A 23,892-nucleotide genomic window follows, 5' to 3' on the forward strand; every position below is an offset into this window, starting at 1 on the left:
ATTCACAGATGGTTGTTAATTTTAATTTATTAGTTTTTGATTCCAATTATACTATACTATAAGAACTCTTGCCAGCTTTGAGCAAGTTCTCTCTATATAATTATTTGATATTTTATTTATTTTCTATTTATAGAAGAATAAATAAAATATAAAATAAATATATAGAGAATAATTATTATTTCTATTTTCTATTTCTGTAGAATATTTTGAAGCATAGGAAATATTTTTAAATATTTTGGATAAAATCTTGTTTTCAGTGCAAAATTGCAAGTCTTACAGAGTGGAAGAAAAGGGAAAGACATTAATCACCTTAAAACCAAAATAAAATGTCTTATAGAAAATACAGCAACAGTGTAAAGTCAAACAAATGCATTTGGACGAAGAATCTACTCTCCTCTTCTAAACAGAAAAAGGATCTAAGGATTTCATCTGTTGAAAAGTTAACCAATCTCACATGGAAGCCAACAAATTCAAAATCTTGGAAACTTCACTTTTCTGTTCAATAGCGTAAAACTGCGACTGGTTAGAATCAAAATTTTGATTACGAATATAGAATTTCTTTGGAGGGAAATTCTACACTTTCCATTATTATCCAGCGCACTCATCAGAAAGAAACTCAATAGTCTAATTGATCTATATGACAAAAACAAACAAAAAATCATCTAATAAATTCACTGGAACACTTTCTCAGTTATTTGATGTCACCAACATTAATGGAGAACAGAAAAGCACAGAGAAGAAAGAGGTTTTTCTTCAAAAATTTCAAAGCAAAAACCCCTATTGTCTTTAGATTGATGGTAAAAAATTGCAAGGGGAAGAGTACCAAGTAGTTCTACTGAAAAATATGATAACTGAAATCAAACTTGGTATACCTAAATGTGAGAATGGGTCTACCCCAGCCATTCATAAGGAACTATATCAGCTAATTGATGAATACAATGCTTGGGTAAATACTAGCATGATAATCTGTGACATGTCCACAGTAAATACTGGTCACCTGCACGGGATTGTACCCGGTGGGAAGTGAGCTAACGACTAGCGAGCGACTAGCTAGCTTTATAGCGGTTTTCTAGCGATTTTTCTTTTCTTATTTTATTCTTTCGTAATGTCTTTAACATCTTCAAAAATTCGATTTTTAGTGTTGGATCTATTATAATTATGAAAATAATTGAACTTTAAACATGTCGATTTTGTAACGATATGTCGCTAGCTACATATCGCAGTTTTTAAGAAAGCGATTTTATTACGAAAAGACGCTAGCTGCATATCGTATTGGTGTAGCTGGTTACTAGATAGCGATAAATCAATAGCTATTCGATTGTTACGTATCGCAGCTTTTAAGCTATCGATTTAATAACGATTTATCGCTAGCTACATATCGTATTTGTGTAGCTAGCTACATGATAGTCGCAAATCGATAGCTAGTTGATAGCTTCATATCGCAGTTTTTAAGAAAGCGATTGTATTAAGATATGACGCTAGCTACATATCGCGTTTGTCTAGCTGGCTACTAGATAGCCAGAAATAGATTGCTAGTTGATAACTAAATATCGTAGCTTTTGTTCAGAAAATTTATTACGATATCGAGATATATCTCAAAAACTACATATCGCTCCTATATTAACCTATAGTTAATATAGACACGATATCTTATTATTACCTATAGTTAATATAGACACGATATCTAGTATTTGAGATATCGTAATAAAGTCCCTGGAAATAAGCTGTGACATATACGCAACACCATGGTGTTCCGTAATGCAGAATACTAAAGTATGTTGATTAACAATTTTAGACTCGTTTTTTTACCCACGCACTTTTTTGATACGTAATTTAATCAAACATATGAATAAATTACGTATCATTAAAGTAAGTGGGTAAAAAAACGAGTATAAAAGTATCATTTTTATTATACGCAATTTAATCATAATTATGATTAAATTGCGTATCATAAAAGTGCGTCGATAAAGAAACGAGTCTAAAAGTGTTAATTTACATACTTCCGAATTACGCAACATAAATTTACACAACTTTTATGATTTTTGGCGTAATTTCTCTGACGACTTAACTTGTCATATTCAAATTTGCTATACATAGCCTGCAATTTTATCGCTATTTCATTTTTTGCACTATCACACTACGATTCATATCGTTTTTAAAATATCAATATCAATATCAAATATGGCATCTAAAATATCTTCAGATGATTCGGAATGCACCAGAATTCTTCAAAGCTCTAAACGGATGGGCCAAGTTGAAACGGTAACTTACATTTCATTTATTTGTTCTATAAATTAGTAACCAGACTAGTCTATGGATAGACTTACAACACAGACATAGACAATTCTGTATGTTGTAATGGACACAACAAATGTTTAATTTTTTGTCCTTGTTGTGTCTATCAAATTTTTGATGGTGTCCTAAGATTGCTCAGTTAAAAAATAATTTTCACTTCATAAGTCTACAAAGCATAATTTTTTGTCTATTTGGTGTCTATGATTTTGTCTAAATTTACTTGAGATCATAAAACCAGAAATATTGATTTTTGCCAATAAAATTTAAATTATCCAAAAAATCCCTTAGAAACAAAAAAGAAAATATACGATACATTATATTTGAATTTTATTTCATGGTAAAAATGACTTTTATGGTGACAAATTTAAAGTGGTGACAAATTTTAGGACGGAATATGACAATAATGTTTACACAAATAGTTGATTTTCCAAAATTTAGATCCAATCATAGTCAGATTCACAGTCTGAGGATAGAATGTTAAGAAAATCAGGATTGATTAGATTTTTTAAATGATAAACTTACCTTCAACTTTTTTGAAGTAATCCCAAACTGGAGAGAGCATTTTAAAAATAAATTTTCACGCACATTCATTGAGAATTGAAAAACAACTGAACTGAGTAATTAATGAACTTCAATTGAGCACAAAATAGTCCATTTTGAGGTTTTTAAATAGACATTAACTTTTTAATCAACAGCACACGCTGGACAAAAAATTAAAAAATGAACTTCTGTTAGAAAAATTGTATTATTAATTTTGTGCTCGTTTTCAGTTTTTGAAACGATGCTGCAGTGAAAATTTAATTACTCGTTATAAGTCCAAATTATATATTAAATAGATCTTCTATACCTCATTAAAAAATCGAGATTGTTCATTTAGTGTCCGTTTTTAAAATGATTGTCTAGAAAGACAAACATTTTTTATAGACAATTCATTTTTGATAGTTGTAATTAAAATTGTTGCAATTAGTGCTTTGTCGAAGTCTATTTTTGTCCTTTTATAATAAGGCCATTAGAGATTGTCTGGTTGCTACTGTAAATAGGACTCTAATAATCGATTTGATTGCGACATATCGCAGCTTTTTAGCTACTGATTTTAGGCCGGGTGAATAAAAATGAGCAATTATAATACAATCTCTTTATTAAAAACTGCGATATGTAGCTATCAACTAGCTATTGATTTGTGGCTATCTTGTAGCCAGCTACACAAATTGCTTTTAATCAGTAATTGGTCAGTTTTACGTGAATAAAAACTTTAGGAGCTTTCGTTATATTTTTGTTTACGTAAAGGTAAGCAGTATACTTAGTAATTGGTCAATTTTACTTTAATAAAAACTTGATAAAAATTGCTCATTTTTATTCACCCGGTGTCGCGTTAAATAAGTAGATCGTTAAATAAGTAGACAGTCAGTTCTGCGCAAGCGTAACGCCTGCGCAGATACAGCGCAAAGCTTCCGTTAGGTAGGTTAAATCTATCGTTGAATAAGTAGCCTTGTTTCCGTTAGGTATAAACTCAAAAAACAAAAATAATCATATTTTAAAATTTTTTAAAATTATATAATTAAAATGCCAGTCTATAATTACTCTGTTGAAGATGTTTAGCAGTCTCTGATGGAATAATAAATTATTATAATAAAAAAGTGTCAACTTTGTGGTATGTGTATATATAACCCACTATTTAAGTTAAACTTATATATAATTTATGATTAAGAGTTTATTATTATTGTATATTTTATATTATTTTATGTTTCTGAAGTTAATTTTATACTCAGCATCTCAAAACTCACAGTTGTTTTGGGACTTCCATTTTATGCATTGACTTATTTGTCGATTTTGCTCAGAACTATTTGTCAGTTTTGTTATGTATTTAAGAGTTGCAATTAAGTATTACTAGAAATACTTATTGAAAACAATCTAAGACCAAATTAGCTGTAAATTTATTATGGATTTGAATCTAATTTTCAGAAAGTGACCTTAGGTACAGTTTAAAAAAGCTTATTATACCTAGGGCCACTAATTTTTGAACCCTTTTACTTGATGGAATTTTATTAGTATAAGTCAATATACTTATACTAATACAAAGTAATTAGTATAGAGATGTGATTGTATCAGTTTCGCCTTCTTTAGACAAGTCTGGGGCCTTGAATTTGGGCACTAAAAAAATCTGGCTATAGGTACACAAACTTCCCTTAGACCTTATTGGACCTCTTGCCTTAATAAAACTTGAAAAAAATATATTATTACAATTACTGATAATTGAAGTAAATATATTGAAAAATTAACAATTTATGCAACTACTTTATTTTATAGATTTTTGATACTCTTCAAAAAACTCTAAAATTTTAGATTATTTGATAAAGTCTGCTTATTTTCCTTAAACCAATCAATGAGAAAAAGGTTCAGAGTTTAAACTGGTAGCAGTAAAGGTTTGTAAAAAGCTATTTGTTAATGATAGTATCGTTGTAAAAAGGGGCTGTCGAAGTTCAAATTTTTCTAAAGTTTTCTTTAAAGTTTTTCAATACAGTCTAAAAACAAGGCCTTAGATATTTTAAGAGACTCACCTGGCTGGCTTGATTATACCTTGATTGATATAGCACAAAGTTTGTTTTTATATCAGTTTTCTAAAATATTTGGGTTTCCAAGTTTAAAATATCTGGATTTTTTGCATTTTTAGTTGTTTTAATTCATGTGCTTTTCAGAAAGTTACAGTTGTATGCAAACGATTAATGTTAGAAAATCATATTGAGTGTTTCTAAGTAATGTGTCCTGATCTTGTTTTACATTGGAAGTGTGTTTAGTTTTATGATTCACTCTTTAATAGTTTAAGTAAAGGTGATGCGCCATTGTTAGTGCATAGAGTTGCACATGAAAATGATTGTGATTTTTTCTTAAAAAGAAATGCAATGGTTTTGTGTAGCAGTATCAACCTAAGTTTAGTTATATAAAAAGATAATGACATGTGGTAGCATTACCTGAAATGTATTGACAATGGTAAATTAGAGATGTTTCCTTTTGTTACTGTGTTATACTGTCATAAACAATGTGCCTTTAGTACTATCAATGTTGTGAATATATCCTGTTATTTCTACTGTTTTTGTTTTTATGACATATTTGAATATTTAAATTCAATCAATATACATAAATATTTTTTTTTTGTTTTTTATTGTTGGTTTGTTTATGTACCTTATGTTCTAGTTAATATTTAAAAAATTCATTACTTATTTTATTTTTGTAAGTGTCTTATAGATGTCTAAAGTTATACAATTGGCTAATTTAGGTCAACTATTGTTTGCTCTTTATTTTGTTATTGGTATGATGATTTGTTTTGCTCACTTTGTAGTTGTTTTTTTCTTACTGTCATCAGTTATTCAACTAGGGTTATCGATATAAGATATAGTCAATAGGTACAGTTATTAAAGTCAGTTCTTTATTTACATACATTTTGTTGCAGTTGCAGTTGATTATAGCTACTATTACAACTACACCAAAAGTAGTATTTAAAAATATGGCTATGTAATTTTTAATTATAATGAGATATTTGATCAATTTTTTATAGAATATTGTGAAAGTATAGACTATTGTGGCATGTTGATATATGGCTGTTTTAACATTTTTAACATTTATTTGATTTAAAAATTCAAATCCTTCAATTAGAGTTCATTTTGTAAATCAATTTATTGACATATATTAATCAATGCATTTATTAAGTACTCTTCTGGCACAAAAGCATTTTTATAATTATTTTATTTATTCGTTGTGATTTTATGATACTATTTATATTATACTATGTTTCTATTCTATGTAGGCTTGTAATTCCATGTGGAAAAATCGAATTTCTTCCGAAAATGCCCAAGTTTCAACCAAGTTAAATTTTTTCAAAAGGACTCAAAAACCATGTTGTTTTATTTTGCTATTTATATTGTGTAAGGATATTATTTTTCTCATTGATGTGTAAGGATATTATTATATTGATTTTATTTTCCAAATAAAGTTTTAGTGTAGCATGAAGTGTGTCGTTTCTTTAATATCGTTTGTATTTAAAACATTCTCATAGTAAGAAATAGTAAACTAAGTTTAGGTCACATTTTATTATTATTGCGCTATACATACATTAAAATCGCTGAAATCGTCGAATAATACCCGTCTAGGTCGTTATTCAACGGTAGTACAGTAGTGGTGTAGTGGTAGAGCGCTCGCCTCATAATCAAAAAGTTCTGAGTTCGATCGCCACCACGTCCCTGGCAGTACCGTGCTTAACTTGTTTCTCCGCGTAGCGATCTTGATCGTCATGGTTTGTGTTTCGAAGTTATAGAGTTGAGAGAGGGTTGTAACAACAACTAAAGCAGCCTCTTCGACTGTAGTGTCTTTTTCGGCTTTGAGGAGGTAAATTAACACACAAAAAAAGGCTAGACACGAATTAATAAATTCTCTTCTTTTCTTTTTTCTGGGATAACATCAGAATGCTGTCCCTACTATTTATCTGCGTAGAATAAAGTAACAATTACAAATTTTACAATCATTAAGTTTAAGGGTTAAGGATAAATAATTTAACGTAAAACACTTTGCTAAAATGCATAGTTAAATTATTTAGGAATACAATAAACTTCCTTGTGAGATGACTATTTTATTTGATATCATTAATACGGGTGAATGGCCTATCAAAAAGTTTTTTCTTAAAAATATGTTTCTTGTCATACTATACTATAAAGATATAAATTGCGATTAGAAAATACTTCGTGAGTTAAATATTATTAAAAGTAGTAAATTATCACTATAAAAATGCCCTAAAGTAATAACAATTCGCATGGCAAAGAAAATGCTTTTAGTTCGGTTAACGTATGTTTTTTTTTAAATTTGTTCGTCTGGTTAGCAAAATGCTTCGATTGTTCAGTTTGTCTACTTATTTAACGATCTACTTATTTAACGTGACTTAATACGTTAAATAAGTATCCGTAAACTAACGCATGCGCAGAATATCATTTTGTCTACTTATTTAACGATCTACTTATTTAACGTGACACCGGCCTTTAAGTCGAAATGTTTTAATACAGTTGTAGTTTCGGCGCACTGTTCCAGACTTGTGGAAAAAGATGTTGGTAAGATAGATAAGCGCAGTCAGTTTACTATTGACAATTGATTTTTGTTTATTTTATGTCATTAGAAACAGCACAAAATTCTTTATAATAAAGAACTAAAATAATTTTTAAATATTTTTGTTTAAAACCTAATGTAATCAAAGTTAAAAGATTTTCATAAGTGTGGCGCTACTGCAGTTTTTCCCACCCACCCCCCTTTTTTTTTTTTATGATTGATTATGATAGAGAATTTTATGCTAATTCAGAAAAATATAAAAACGTAGACCTGAAAATCAACGGAAAGTGCTCTAATTCGAAGTCAAAGTTGTAAAAAATCCCATTAAAAACCCTAATATTCGCCATTTTTTTTCAAAACGCTTTCATTTTTAACGAAAATTAATTACCATTCCATAAGTGTTTCCCTTGCTATTCAGTTTTAACCCATTTTACTCTATATCGCATAGGATATTTATGATGTTGTGTGTGTATATATATATATATATATATATATATATATATATATATATATATATATATATATATATATATATATATATATATACAATTTATGAGATATATATATATATATAAATAAGATCTTTTTTATATATATAATATCATAAATATCATATCAGTACTAAATTTATATATATATATATATATATATATATATATATATATATATATATATATATATATATATATATATATATATATATATAAGTTTAGTTTATTTTTTTGATAATACTTTACCTATATTATATTGCTTTATATTACTTTTAACTAACTTTTATTATTTTTATATAACATATATTATAATATATGTAATAATAATATATATAATATATATATAAAATACATGTATTATATATATATATATATATATATATATATATATATATATATATATATATATATATATATATAGTGTGTGTGTGTGTGTGTGTGTGTGTGTGTGTGTGTGTGTGTGTGTAGTCTATTCTTATGATATTGCTTTACATATATGTAAAGCATTATCAAATATAAAAATTACATTTTTAGTTCATCAGGTCGTTAAGAACAGCTCGTTGAAAAAGTTTTGAAAATGCTAGAGCATCTTTAATTGAAGATGCTAACATTGAAGCAGTTGAAAATAAAATAATTGATGATTATGAATGTGATGCAAGTTGTAATAATGATATTTCATTTGAGTCTAGCGACGTAATTAGTTCAGATGAGTCATCTGATAAGGACAATGACATTAGCATGACATCAAAAATCTACGACATAAATCAAAAGCTTTTGGACTTATATTTAAGATATAATCTGACTAGAAATGCTATGGAAGCTCTTTTAAAGTTGTTAAACATCAATTATGATAAAACTTTGCCATTATCTGTTACTACACTTAAAGCTAAGTCAATAACCTACAACCAGTCTAAAAATTGGGTAAAAAGAATTGAAAATAAAATTTGATGTCATATATTGGCGTCAAAGACAATTTATTGTATTGCATGGACCATCGTAATTTACAATTAAGTTTAAAAAATAAAGATGGCAACAGTGGCATAGTAAAATTACGACTGTTTTTTAATTTAGATGGTTTGCCTGTTTTTAAATCTTCTAAATTATCATTTTGGCCAATTCTAATGTCATTTAGGGATTATAATCATATTGGTGCACTTCCTGTAGCATTGCACTGTGGTGTAGAAAAACCAAATTTGAATTTTTATCTTAAACAACTGGTTGATGAATTGCAAATTTTAAGTGTTCCTTTTGATTTGAAAGTACAACAAATGGTTATTTCTGATGTTGATTTTATCTGCGATACCCCTGCACTTTTATTTGCTCAAAATATTTTTAATCACAATGCATACTACGGATGTGGGTACTGTAATATCAAAGGTGAGTATTGTTACAATCGTATTATTTTTACAGATCAGAATTGTAAACCACGTTCTGATGAAAGTTACAAAAGTATATCAGAAAATAATCAGCATGGCCCTTCACCTCTTTTGAATATTCCTCAATTAAGTGGACTGCAATCGTCATGTCCTCCAGAATATATGCATCTGGTACTCCAAGGTGTGGTGAAAAAGTTATGCACATATTATTTCACTTAAGTACCTTTTCTGCATTTATCTTGTAGACTTTCACAACATTTACTGAGTAAATTATCCGCTGAAATCGATGATATAAGGAAGTATTTACCATCAGAATTCCACAGAAAACTTAGTTCTTTGGTTAATTTTAAAAACTGGAAAGCCTCTGAATTTCGACAGTTTGTTTTATATCTTGGACCATTTCTCTTACATGATAAATTGCCAGATCGGTATTATGACCATTTTATTATGTTGCACTTCAGCATGTATGTTTTGGCTTCTGATGAATATGTTGCTTATCATGTTATTGCATCTGAGTGTGTTAAAAAATTTGTTGAATTTATGCCTATATTATTTAGCAAAAGATCTATGGTCTATAATGTGCATGTGTTAATTCATCTAGCTTTTTTTGTAGTAAAATATGGACCTTTGGACTCATTTTCTGCATTTCAATTCGAAAATATGTTGGGTTTATTAAAAAGACGAATTAAAACAGGTAGAAACATTTTTCAACACGCAATTGTTTGCTTAATTGTTTGATCTTCGATCAGTAACTAATAATCACTTGAACACTGTAAAGATTTCTACTGATCTGCCGGATTGTGCTTTTGTTATTGATGATGGTTCCATTGTTTTATGCACTAGTACAAGTCTTGACTGTTTACATATATCTGGAATTCTTTTATCTTATGTGAAGCCACTTTATACATTTCCGTACTCATCAAAAGTCCTTAGAATTGGATATTATCAGAAAAGTCGCACACATGCTTATAATGTTAGACCCATTCGAAAATGTATCATGATTATTTGTAGGGAAAACTACTTTCTAATTATCCCATTGGTCTGCAAATTAAACTAAAGTTTTAAAGTTGCTATGGGTTATAATTTTAATTTATTTACAGAACTTGATTAGTTTTTTTTTAATTTTTTAAAAAATTTTGTGTTGATTTAAAAATATATCAATTCATTTGAAGTCTTTATACTATTTTAACTGTGTATTTTCTAAATAATAAATGTATAATTTTTATGTTACATTTTGCAAATGTTTTATTTCAGATGAATTATATTGTATATTTGTATTGTGACAGTGAAGTTCTGGAATTAAAAAACTGTGACATAATAATGTCAGAGAAACTAAAAAATTGGTCTATGGATGATTGGAGATCTCGTGGTCAAACATTAACGGAAGATGACCTTCAAATAAAGGCAATGCATAAGGATGGTATAAATGCGGCATGCATATTACAGATAAGTATTTTATACCCTGTTAGAATTAAAAAATAAAAAGTGTTTCAGTAGTAACATTTTTTAAAAGTAAATTAATCTTACAAAATTGTATTTTTTATTTATTTTATACGTTTCAGTTGGAATTGATACGAAATTGCTTATTCAAAAAATTCAAAAACTTGTAGTAAACAAAAATTTTACTCCTAAAAACGGACTCCTTAGACTTATTGATCGTGTGGGTCAAACCAAAAGGCAGAGCATTCCACCATTGAATGTGAGTGTTTTTAAACCAATTTAATAAATTATTTATATTGTAATCAATATACTAAGTATTGCAGAAAATGTGTTGAATATTTAATTTAGGTACTTTAATTTTTATGATCTAAATTTATTTTGATTTCTAATGGGCTTTCTTGATAATATAGATTTTTGTATACGTTTATTGTACATATAAAACTATGATTGTACAAATACTAAAAAAGTTATTTGTTTTGTAGCATATTCTCACTGCAGAATCAGAAGTAGAAATTGAATTTAATACATCAAAAAAACAAGAGAACTCCTATAAATCTACAAAACGGAAAGAGAAAAGAAAAAGCCTTTCTGAAGAACCGTCTTTACCATCATGGCCGTTGTGGGAGCCACCAAAGCTCCCCAATTCCAATTCAGTATACATTTTTAACAATTTTTTATCCCATTTGTGAAAATAAGAATTTTTATTTGGTTTCATTTGAATGGTTTGTTTGTTGTTTTTTTAGTTACCATTTTTAAATGAAAGAATCAGTATAAAATAATTAGAATATAGTGATAGAGTTTTTATATCATTTAAGAGTATTTATAATCATTGTTAATCTTGTTTTAGAACCTTCTGTCTGTCTCTGCCTCAATGGATCAAGTAGATGACTCGCCAGTTACACAGACAGTGTCTCCATCAGAGTTGCAGTCTGTTTCACAAATTCAACCACTATTGCATTCATCTTCTTCCTTTTCTTTGCCATCTCAAAAAAATGGGATAGACCAAATAAATAACTTTATTCTGAAAGCAAACGTTGAACCCAATACTGTTGAAGGCATTTAATTTATAGTGAATGCCATGTACAGAAAAGTTTGTGGGTTGGAAACCGAAATGCGTACCATACGTTCACTTTTAGACACTAACCATGGTAATAACGAAAATATAAATATAGATTATTTACCAGCAAATTCAGTTAAAGAGTTTGATTCACTAGAAAAAAAAATAATTCACTCTAATGATAAAGATATCATTTGCAGAAAGATGAAGCAAATTGGTGGGAAAAATGTAAGTGACTTTTTAAAAAATGCTTTAAAAACTTGCATAACAGACAAGCTATGTTGCAGCATCAATCGAACTGGTGCAGATAAAAAGCGTAGGTTTATAGGACCAGTCGAAAGTTTGATTTTTGATGCAGCTTACTGTTTATTTCCAACTGCCACTGAATCCAGTATGACTACCTTAATTGCGAAACACTTGAAAAAATCTAAAGATCGATATTTTGCAACAAGAAAGAGAAATTCTTCTTTAACAAATGATTTAAACAGTCCTGTTAGAAAAATTCGAAAATTAAACACTGACTCGTGTAGTGATTCCAGTTAAATTATTTTTTAAATTTGTTTTATTATTTATTCATCTTTTTTTTTTTTTAGTTATTTTATTCTTCATATATATTTTTAAATAACTTTTAATATTATTAATTTAATTTAAGCAAAATCATTTAGTTGTTAATGGCTTTTTTTATTTTTTAAAAATAATTCATACATTTTCTTTTAACATTTTATAATGACTTTAACATTTATAATTTTTTATTGAAACCAGTTTTAACATTTTGTATTTAATTTGTTATAAATGCAATCTTATTTCAATGGTTATAATTCATTCCCCTGAAAAATATAGCATGCGATTTTTTCAGGAATATCTTCTAGCCTAACCGATATTTTCTAGCCTAGAAGTGTAGTTATTGTTACGAGTTTTCACTAGCTATTCTCTACCTTAATTAGCTAGCGGGTCGCTAGCTTATTTAGCTAGCAATTCGCTAGCTTATCAAGCTAGCGATCCTCGTGGCCAAATCGCTGTCTTTATCGTAACGACTTGTCGCTAGCTAGTCGCAATTTTTTGTAGCAAGCGATCCTCGTGGCCAAATCGCTATCTTTATCGTAACGACTTGTAGCTAGCGATCCGCTAGCTTAAAAAGGTAGCGATCCTCGTGGCTAAATCGCTGTCTTTATCGTAACGACTTGTCGCTAGCTGATCGCAATTTTTTGTAGCAAGCGATCCTCGTGGCCAAATCGCTATCTTTATCGTAACGACTTGTAGCTAGCGATCCGCTAGCTTAAAAAGGTAGCGATCCTCTTGGTAAATCGCTGTCTTTATCGTAACGAGTTGTCGCTAGCTAGTCGCAATTTTTTGTAGCAAGCGATCCTCGTGGCCAAATCGCTATCTTTATCGTAACGACTTGTAGCTAGCGATCCGCTAGCTTAAAAAGCTATCGATCCTCGTGGCCAAATCGCTGTCTTAATCGTTACGAATATCGCTAGCCATTCGCTAGCCGATTTCCCACCGGGTAAAGCTCATACAGGATGATCTTGAGTTGATGCCTTGAGCAAGGGATTTCAGAAACCACAATATATTGGCTGTCAACACCATGGACATAATCTCCTTCTGGAACATGTCATGAATTTTCTTATTCAAGAACCAACGAGCAAGCCACAACTCAACTATTCCTTCATTGACAAATTTAAAGAAAACAATGTCTCTCTTCAGACTGATTTTCACCTCATTGCAACAGATGATGTTAATAGCATCTGTCGCAATGATGATATTAACATCATCTGTTGCAATGATGATGTTAACATCATCATCATTATAAAACAACTTCATGTTGGCCTTGAATCAGCTGAAAGAAACTCCCAAATTTACATCAGGCAAGATGGAGTTCATGTGCAATATATGCTGTTATAGCATTCTTTCTGATACCAAAGAGGCATAGCATCCTTACTCCAGCATGAAATTTTATCTGCTACAAATAGACAAATACTTGGTTCCATTCACAACACTACAATAAAAACTCCTTCGATGAACTCTATTCTCACTTATCAAGATAAAATGTAAGATGGCAATTAAGTATTCAAAGACACATCGGTCAATAGAGGAGTCAGTAATTGACATTCCCAGATCTTACCAAATTGCTGAACATGCTGTAAAACTAATGGAGGAAATTCATGCAAAATCAAGAAAAATTGAATTTTTGAATCTGAAGTTCATAGGAAATATTTTTAAATTTTTCTTGCATATTTTATATAGATTAAAAACCGTTCTGTTTCTTGTTTTTTTTAAAAAAATGCTATTTATATTCTTAAATAAAATAAAGTTTCAATAGAAAGTGGTTTCATAAAAAAAAAAAAAAATTTATGTAATTCATATATTTCTATAAACTATTTTTAGGGAGCTAGCTTAGAATTGGAGCCGGTTTTAGAATTTAAAATAAATGTGAGATCTAGGGCTAATTGAGAGTCCCAGTGATCCAGTTTTATAACTTTTTCACCTTTTAATTGATTTGGAATTACCAATAAGGACTTTAAAAGACTTTAAAGAAAAAACATCACTTGCTAATTATTATTCTGAAAATGCACCTAAATTACCTTGCATTAATGCTCAAAAGAAAACTAAACAATAATTGGATACCTTTATAAAGCAATAAAATAAAAATGAAAAACATGCAAGTGATTTATTTTAAATGTAATAATTATCAGAGTCAAGGTTCAGAGATTTCTGAGATTTGGTTTCTTTTAAAAATAGCTGTCGACTTTGACACTTTTTTTCTACCTTCTCTTCATTTTGTTTCTTTTTCATTTTTTGATCATCTTGTTGAGTTAAAAAAAAATCGATTCCACTGACAGCATGAGGTGTCTTGACAAGCCTCCTTGAACTTATTCTGCTTATCATGACATTTTAAAAAATTTTTCAGGTAGTTTTTATATGGAGAATACTGTCAATTCATAAAATGCATTTGATGAAGTGGATAGTTCATTAAAAATATTGTTTAAACTGGGTAGGGCTAGTTATTTTATTCAGTGATCTCTAGGAATTTGATTATCTGTATAACCTAATCCCAAGAGAACTGGTTTGACACTTGTTCTTTAACATATATATTATTATACATTTCTAGAGTATAATTATTGCAGGTTTGTATTTTTGAAGAAGTTGTAGTTTTTATTTTAGTTGCACTTGGTGTTAAAACATCTGGATTACAATCGGGTAATAGTTTAGATGGGGATATATTGTTTTTATTATAAACTTGAAACAAAATCTTATAAAAAGTTTATTTTTTTAAAATTAAAAAAAAACTTCTTTTATGGATATACCTCTATCATTAATTTTTTTGCTTGAATTTATGCTTGAAGCAATATAACTCTTGCAATGCCTTTATTATATATTTATAAGTTTTATTTTGCGAAAAATAGTAGTTTCAGAAAAATAGTATTTTATAAAAGTTACATCAGATTCATATAATTAACAGATTGTGCAACATCAAAAAAGTGAAAACAGAAATCTCCTTATAATTTAGAAAGAATTTTAAATAAAAAAGTTATTTAAATAAAAAAAAATTAGATTTTTTTTTACTCGATTTTTCTTCCTCCGATCCTATTTTTTACAACAAAAAAAATTTGTTCTAAACATGTTAGAACTTAAAATGCATCAAAAATATTCATAAAGCTTTAATTTTTGTTTCATAAACGTTTAACTTTTCAATTTTAATTTTAATAAAGCTTTAATTTTTATTTTATAAATGTTTAATTTTTTTTCCTTAAAACAAGTTAAAGTAGAACTATGTTATTTAAATATAAACTTAAACCTTGTTTGTCACAAAAAAAAAACGCTGATAAAGTCAGGGGCTGTTCTAGATCATTTTCAATAGCGTCTATTTGGGCGCCGCCTACATTAAAAATTGAGGACCATTTTTTTTGTCATGCTTTTTGTTTTTTGTGAAAAAAATGTTGTTTTTTTTCGCAAAAAAAAAAGCTGATTATCCACTAAAGTTTGCCAGAACAAATGGGTACCGCCGCCCAAACTTTATTCCTAGGAAAGGCCCTGAAAATAGTTAGCATGAGTTTTTTTCTTTGAAACAAGTAATTTTTTTTGTTTGTTAATAACTTTTAATAAAATAAAAAATCATTTAGAAATAATGAAAAAAAATAATAAGATATTTTAATTCGTTTATACAATTGTAGAGAAAAGAAAGAAATTATTTTATATTAAATGATAATAAAAAATGTAATATTCAATTTAATTATTTAATATTAAAAAACAAAAACAAAAAAATGAAACAAAATAGACATTCCACATGTACATTTGTACATGTGGAATATGTACAAATGTACACAGATATTGTACATTTGTACATATTCCATAATATGTACATATTCCACAATATTGTACATATTCCACAATATGTACATTTAGAAAACAACTCTAGATTTGTTTTTATTAAATAGTAAAATAAACTTTTATTGTAGTAACTTATTTTATTGCAGTAGTTAGAAAAGTTAACGTCCTTATATAAAAAATTAAAGATAAATTTATGACGTCAAAATCACAAAGAGCTCATGAGATAATCCATTTTTTATTAAAACAAGGCCTGTAACATTGGTTTTAAATTATTTAAAACCACAAAACGCAATCAAAAACATTGTTAAGTAAAAATATAATAATGCATGAAACCTAATACTTTTGAATTAAATTTCAGGTAGATTGCACGAAAAATGATGTCTTCAATGACTTATGGGGAACTTTTTATATCAAAAAAATATAAATTTGTAGTTGTTTTTTTTAATATTTTTACTTGTCACCCAATTTTAACATATTTGTCAAAATTGGATGACAACTTGTACTTGCTTCAAAGAAGTGCCGCACTCCATTGTTGCACAGTTAAGTTTAAAAGTTAGGTATAAAAAGATTTAAATCTTTTTATTTTATAAGAAAAACTATTGTATGATGACTTGAAACATCTTTTTTATTATAAGTATTTGGAATACATGGTGACATTAACAACAACTGGATGGAAAATAATTTTCTTAACAGAAACGTATTACAGCACTGTTATAAAACTGAAGGCAGTGTAGTTTTTTTGATGCCAAAGGCTATTAGCACGAAATTCGATGCTGCCCTAAATTCGGCAACTTACCTTAGTTAAGAAAGACTATTAAAAAACTAATGATCACGACAGATAGAAAAATTTAACTATGATGTTTATTTACCTAAATAAACGTATTCATTTTAAATTTATATTTTAATCTGGATAAGCAATCCTAATATTTTAGAGAGTTAAAGAAAAAACAAACAAATGTTTTTTTTGCCAGAAATGTTTTTATTTTATGTTATGTCACATTTTGCATAAATGCAAAACTTGCTGATAACTATTTTGCATTAAAACAAAATCTAAATGTTAATAATTTATAAATATTTCTAATTCAGAAATAAGCCCTTCAGAAATTTATATTATTTAAATTAAATTTCTACCATAATTCAATGACCAGACCAATGGAATTATGTCTTGGTTATTAAATTGTCTTACAAAGCAATAGTATTTTAAAATCACCTCAAATAAACCTAGCATAACATAAACCAATATTTTTGCGATAAAGATCATAGTTTTAAAATTATTTCAAAAAACTAAGTGGCTTTTAAAAGTGTAATGCATCGTAAAAAATGTTAGACAATATTGTAGCATTTAAAAAATGTAACCAATTGAAACATGATGTATTGTAAAAAATAGTAAAGTGCTTAAATATTATAAAAATTATGCCATAGTGTTGCAAATTGGAACTTTTTTTTTTTTATCGTGACAAAGTAACCAATTGAGACCAAACTATAATATATTTAAAATAAAATAAAATATGATAATTAGCAGTATAGCAATGATAACCAAGTATTTATTAAATTAAGTTTATTTGATTACAAATAAAATATGGTAACTTTGTTACCAATTTAAGAGGGAGTGTAACGTAAAATGTTTTAAGAGCTACTAATTGTTTTTGTGATTTTATAATAATAATATCAGTAATTAATAACAAATGTTTAAGCATTTGTAAACAGGCTAACTAACGAAGCTCCGCTATGATAAATGCCATGTTTTTTTTTTATTTTTTTTATTTCAACTTTTGGCATTATTTTAATTTTAGTTTTCCTACTGATGAAACTTAATTTAATTAAATTATATTTTATGAGTAAAAATGTTTTTCTATTTGTTGTTAATTTAAGTTATATTTAATAATAGGCTGACATTTAGAGTTAAAATCTAAACCAACACAATTAACAAATAGTTTTGATTACTGGAAACATTATAAAACAGATTTAACTGTTAATTATTTTGCTAAGTACCATGCTAATTGCTATTTTAAGCCACTTTGTTGTATTTGCCATATTAAAAATATTCATTTTTTGTTTCGCTAATAATATTATTTTAATAATATTTTATTTTTGTTTTAGATTTTTACTTTATTTTTATTTAGGAATAATGTAATACATAATGAGGGTGTACTTTATTTATGACATCTCACATTATAAATCTTGCTTATTTTTAAAAAAATTGAATTGAGTAAGAAATTTTTTTTTTCTTTATCAACATACAAAATAAATAAAATTTTAAGGAAAACCTCAAAATCTTATGAATTTAAATTATAAAGCAAAGCTGTTTTAAAATGTTTTGCCTAATTAATTGACTTGTATAGTGATCGGAAAATTTCGGCTTCGGTTTTGGCCGAAATTTTCCTTTTCACCGAAACCGAAATTTCGGTTTCGGTAGTTTTTTAAGTTTCGGTTCAAACCGAAATTTCGGTTTGAAGTTGAACCAAAATTTCGGTTCAACTTCAAACCAAAAACCGTAATTCAAAAAGCATTATTAAAATAATAATTAATTTTTTTCAAATTTAACTTTGTTGACAGACTTTTAATTAATTTTTTATATATAAATATTATATATTAATATAAATATTAAATATATTAATATACCCATCTAATATATATTTTTTTTTAATTTATAAAGTTATGCATATTTTATGATTATAAACGCTATAATCTTTTCTATAGTTTATTCTATAAACGTCGTTCATATAAAATGTAGAAGTTTTTTTTTCTGTAACAAACTTTGTTGAAAACATTGTAGCGTTTTTATAAAAAATTGAATTTGTTTTAATAAAATTTTGTTGACATTTCGAAAATTATTTTTTTAATTAATTACAAGTTAACATTTTACATTATATTCTTGATTATTAATTTACATCATTTCATTTATAACAACAAATCAACTCTTAATAAAACAAATATCAAAAGAGCATTGTTTAAACACGTTATTTCTTACTTTTAAAAAATTTTGGTTGTGCCGAAATTTCGGTTTGAATTTCGGTAAAAGTTTTGCCGAAATTTCGGTTTCGGTTTCGGTTGAGAAATGCCGCAACCGAAATGAACTGAAACCAAAATTCCGGCAAAATTTTAATTTCGGTCGATCACTACACTTGTAACTGAGAATATTTTATTTGTTATTAAGAGTTATTTAATTAACTAAACAATGTAAAAACCCACTTGCGTGGAGAAATATACACTCTATAGGTAAATATATATACAAAATCCATTAAAAAAACACACTGAATACAAAAGAAAAAAAAAATTTAGATTTATGATCTAATTTTATAGCAACATGTTATCTTTATCGTTACCAGATAAGTAAAGATATAAAAAAAAGATATAAAATTATAAAACTCAACATTATCTGAACTTAAACTTTTTTATGAAAAGTAACAAATTTTAATCATAAAAACTCACAAGAAGTGTTACATGTTTCATAATTTAAAAATTGATCTTCATTAAGTAGATAAATTTTTTCAAAAAGATCAACTGCATTGGGAGGTTGAACTAACTGAAGAGAATTTAGCTCCGCTTTAGGACATATTAAATTAATTCGATCATCTATACGTACTTTGAGAGTTAAATTTTCACAAGAGAACCTAAAAAAAGAAGGTTTAAATATTACATTTCCGTTCTGTAAATTACCAAATAAGCAGTAAATATACAGGCAATATGGTGGGCTGTAAAAATCATCCTTTTTACAGTAATGCTATAACTACACAACATAACTAAAAATCATGATGATGATGATAGAATTTAATAGTATTAAATAATATATTTAAATTTGATTTAATAGTCTCTGCAACTTGAAAGTTTAAAACTTTTATCAAAACTTTGAAAGTTCTTTTATAAGACTCTTACAACGATGATGTTTTAAATATTATTTGTATAAAACAGATGTTAATCCAGGTAATACAAATACAGGATAAAAATACTAATTGGTATACACTAAAATTAAAAAAAAAACAGAACCAAGGTAAATAAAAGCTTGGAACTACTTTAATCAACTTCAAAAGCATATACAAATAAACGAAATTGAAAGACAAGCATTTTATTTTTAAAATAACCTTCACCCGCCTAAAAGAAGAATGTCATTCGAAAAAAATTTGAATGACTGAATAAGGTAACAGCAAAATAACAAAAAAGTGTTGAATAAAATGATTACTAAAATTTAAAATTTTAAAAATGGAGAGAACATTAAAAGTTTCACATTATTTGATTCCATTTGCAAATAGTAGCCAGAAAAAAACCTTGTATAAAACCTAGGATTTATCAAATAAGCAAAAATGAAATCTGTTGTTCACCACATGTACTAATATTGTAGTCATGATGAAAAAAAACATCTTTTTTACAGTACTTATAGTTTCATGCGGCACTCATAAGCCATATATTTAAATCATATATATTTTTATATACATCAAATATATTTAAGAATATAGATGCGTTTTGTATATTTTATATATATATAATATATATATATATATATATATATATATATATATATATATATATATATATATACATACATACATATATATACATATATATATATATATATATATATATATATATATATATATATATATATATATATATATATATATATATATATATATATATATATATATATATATATATATATATATATATATATATATATACAGCAAGGCTGGGGTTGTAAAAAAACCCAATATTTAGCCCACTTTTTTAAATTTTAGTTCTTTATTATACCGAAAATTTTTAAATATTTTATTTGTATATTTATATCCTCTTACAAGTAATTCCTTGGGTCCCATAATAAACTCGGTAGAATGGCTGCAAATGTTTCTGAATGGAAATAACATCTCCATATTAACACTGTTATAAGTCTACTAAACTTCATAATAGTTTTTCTTAAAACTTTTTTATTAAATATAAACTGAATAGTTTTAACTCACTTGAAAAGTTTACATTATTTTACTAGACAACAAATGAATGTATAAAGTAAAGTTATCAATATAATTTATATCGACCTTTTGTTCATATTATAAACAAAAGAAGAACATAATGAATAACAATTAGAAACAAAAATTATAAACTTTTGTTTATATATATACTTTTTAATTAAAGTTTCATACCTTTAAAGATGAGTTTCATCTCACAATATTTTATAAGAAATCATATATGACTATAGTGCATTATTTAAGGTTTTCTTCAAAACTCAAATGATTGTAAATATGTCCCACGTAATAACATTTTTACTCGTGTAAACCTTTAAACATAGTAACTATGGTTCGTCGTTCATTTACACCGTAACTATGCAATTTGACTTCTTATTTAAAGGGTCCTTATTTTTATTACTAATAACTGTTTTATTATTCTGGTATACCAGAGGCTGCTAAAACTTGATTGATCCAATTATAAATAATAATATGGTGCCAAGACAATATTCTTGAATTTAAATTCGGTATGGCCGTAAAATAATTTTAACAATGCAGTAAAATGTCATTTTGTTCATAATTATTTACCCTCCTGCCTTTTTATTGGTAAAATAATATCAATATAAAACTATAACAAATTTATTAGTGCGTCTTAAAACGTATTCTAAACGTTTATAAACGTCTTATATACGTTACAACGTATTATACACGTATATTATATACGTTTTATCTACGTCTAAAACACGTATATTTCCGTTGAAATTTGTTTCAAAAATATTCAATGGAAGTAATGATTTAGTTTTGAGAATTGAACAGAGCGAAAGTTTAAACAGAGAAAATTAAAGTTAGTATTTTTAGTGTCTTTTTATTTAATCATTTTAAATGAATGTTTTATTATAACGGAAATTGCTTTGAAATAGATATCAATTAAAACAGACACAATTTTAAAAAAGGACAAAGTGTAAAAACTAATTCTTCTAATCTTTTTTTATTTTAATGGTTATTGTTTTAACGCTGCTTTGAATTTAAAGCTTGCGTAACGAACTAAATTCAACTTACATTTATACCACAAATAATATATCCAAAATTTTCAAAATGTCAAAAATACCCAATTTTTAAAAATCTTACATCCTATACGTAATGTTTGGACAATAAAATATTTGTCCATAAAGATTTTATTGATTGCAGAAGGTATTTGATTGTTTAAGGTATTTTATTTGAAGGTATTTGATACTGTAGATCATGGAATTCTCTTATCAAAGATACATTTCTATAGTATTAATTGCTCACATAGTATTTGAATCGTACCTCTTTAAAATATTGATTTGCTGTCAACTCTAATACCTCTTCTAATGCTTTTTCCACCTTCTTTTTATATATACATATATATATATATATATATATATATATATATATATATATATATATATATATATATATATATATATATATATATATATATATATATATATATATATATATATATATATATATAGTGAAAACTATTAATTATTAATATATATTTCAAATACATTACTTAATGTTCTATTAATGTTGGTGAATTACAATTATTACGTACACGTGGTAAAAGTCACGTAGGTAAACGTGATGAAAGTCACGCATTCATTTATGGTTTTTAATGGCTATTGGGCAATTCCACATCAAATCACCCAGTCCATTGAACCATGTGTCTTCCTTTTGTGTTATATTTTGACACATTATTTCTAATTATAAAAAAATATTGCATGCAAAATTTCAGCTAAAAAAGTTTAGCGGTTAACAAGATACTGCAATTTTAATACTGACCTGGTTTCCTAAAATGACCCGGTTTTCATAACACTCTGAAAAAACATTTTTCTTAAAATAATAAGAAATAAAAATGGCAAAAACATGAAAATGAACATATATAATGTTTTTTTGATGCTGAATTCAATAAATGTACTTAAAATGCTCAAATATAAAAAGAACATGCATAAAAATTAATAAAACAACTAGTTTCTATAAACCAACTTTGAGGCCCAATATCTCAAAACACCCCCATCAAAAATTTTTTTTTTTTTGCTGTTAATATTTTCAGCTGTTTATAATCTTACTAGGCACAAAAAATCTAACTGGAAAAACAACTAAAATATACGGAACTTTATTTTTCAAAGATGTATTACTTTTTCAAGAAATTCCCAAAAAATATTTGTAAATAAAATAAAGTTAATCGTAATTTAAAAAGTTACTTAAATATACAAGATTTTTAAAGGTATCAAAGATGAAAGTTATTTTGACTGTGTTTGTAATAGTTTACAATATTGCTCCCATTTTACTTGTACTTCCTCTATTTCAGCATTTTCATACACATAGTTTCGACCAGAACTAGAGCAAGCTTGTGGAACAGATAGTTTTTTCAATATGTTGGTGTTTGGAATAAAACAGTAGTCGTCTCTTTCAGGCCAGTTAAAACAAATTGATGGACCATTTGGATGAAGAAACTTAACTTTAGCATCAACTTCTTCTAAATTGGTTTTAGTTACCATGCCGATCCACCACTTATCATCACAGACTACATAACAACCTAAAGTAACAGTATCAAGTTGAGATATGTCTTGTTTCTTTTTAAGATTGTGGATTATTGTATAATTAGTGTCTGTACTACACCTCTTTGCCCCAACTTTGTTATCTCCAAGATGTATAAATTGATGAAAGCTACGAGTACCAGGTAGAGTTGTTACACCAGTGTACCTTACTTTTTGCTCTTCACGTTGCAATTGTAAGTCTAATCCCTTTATGTAAATGAAGTTAACAACTTTGATTTTATCAATACAAAATTCATATATAGCTTCTGATGTGAGAATTTGGTTTCTGTACGGTCGTTTTAAACTTTCTTGTGC

At 27.1% G+C, this 23,892-nt stretch overlaps 1 protein-coding gene and 1 long non-coding RNA gene across 4 annotated transcripts; both read left to right on the forward strand.

The window, feature by feature from the left end:
• The first annotated feature begins 2,166 nt into the window (after nucleotides 1-2,166).
• On the forward strand, nucleotides 2,167-12,556 carry LOC136077052 (uncharacterized). 3 transcript variants are annotated; one of them, XM_065791481.1, is made up of 5 exons: nucleotides 2,167-2,262; nucleotides 10,505-10,696; nucleotides 10,806-10,949; nucleotides 11,173-11,343; nucleotides 11,538-12,556. In XM_065791481.1, exons 1-5 carry the CDS (start codon nucleotides 2,182-2,184, stop codon nucleotides 11,751-11,753), a joined length of 804 nt encoding a protein of 267 aa, XP_065647553.1. In that variant the 5' UTR covers nucleotides 2,167-2,181; the 3' UTR covers nucleotides 11,754-12,556. The 3 variants fall into 3 exon arrangements, with proteins under 3 accessions (XP_065647553.1, XP_065647552.1, XP_065647554.1); XM_065791480.1 differs by lacking the exon at nucleotides 2,167-2,262 and adding an exon at nucleotides 8,409-9,251; XM_065791482.1 differs by lacking the exon at nucleotides 2,167-2,262 and adding an exon at nucleotides 9,274-10,326.
• On the forward strand, nucleotides 3,749-6,300 carry LOC136076558 (uncharacterized). The gene is made up of 2 exons (XR_010636369.1): nucleotides 3,749-3,946; nucleotides 6,098-6,300. It is a non-coding gene; the product is annotated as an uncharacterized LOC136076558 (long non-coding RNA).
• Nucleotides 12,557-23,892: the final 11,336 nt, after the last annotated feature.

Source organism: Hydra vulgaris, chromosome 02, assembly GCF_038396675.1.
Source record: "Hydra vulgaris chromosome 02, alternate assembly HydraT2T_AEP".
NCBI classification, from domain to species: domain Eukaryota; kingdom Metazoa; phylum Cnidaria; class Hydrozoa; order Anthoathecata; family Hydridae; genus Hydra; species Hydra vulgaris.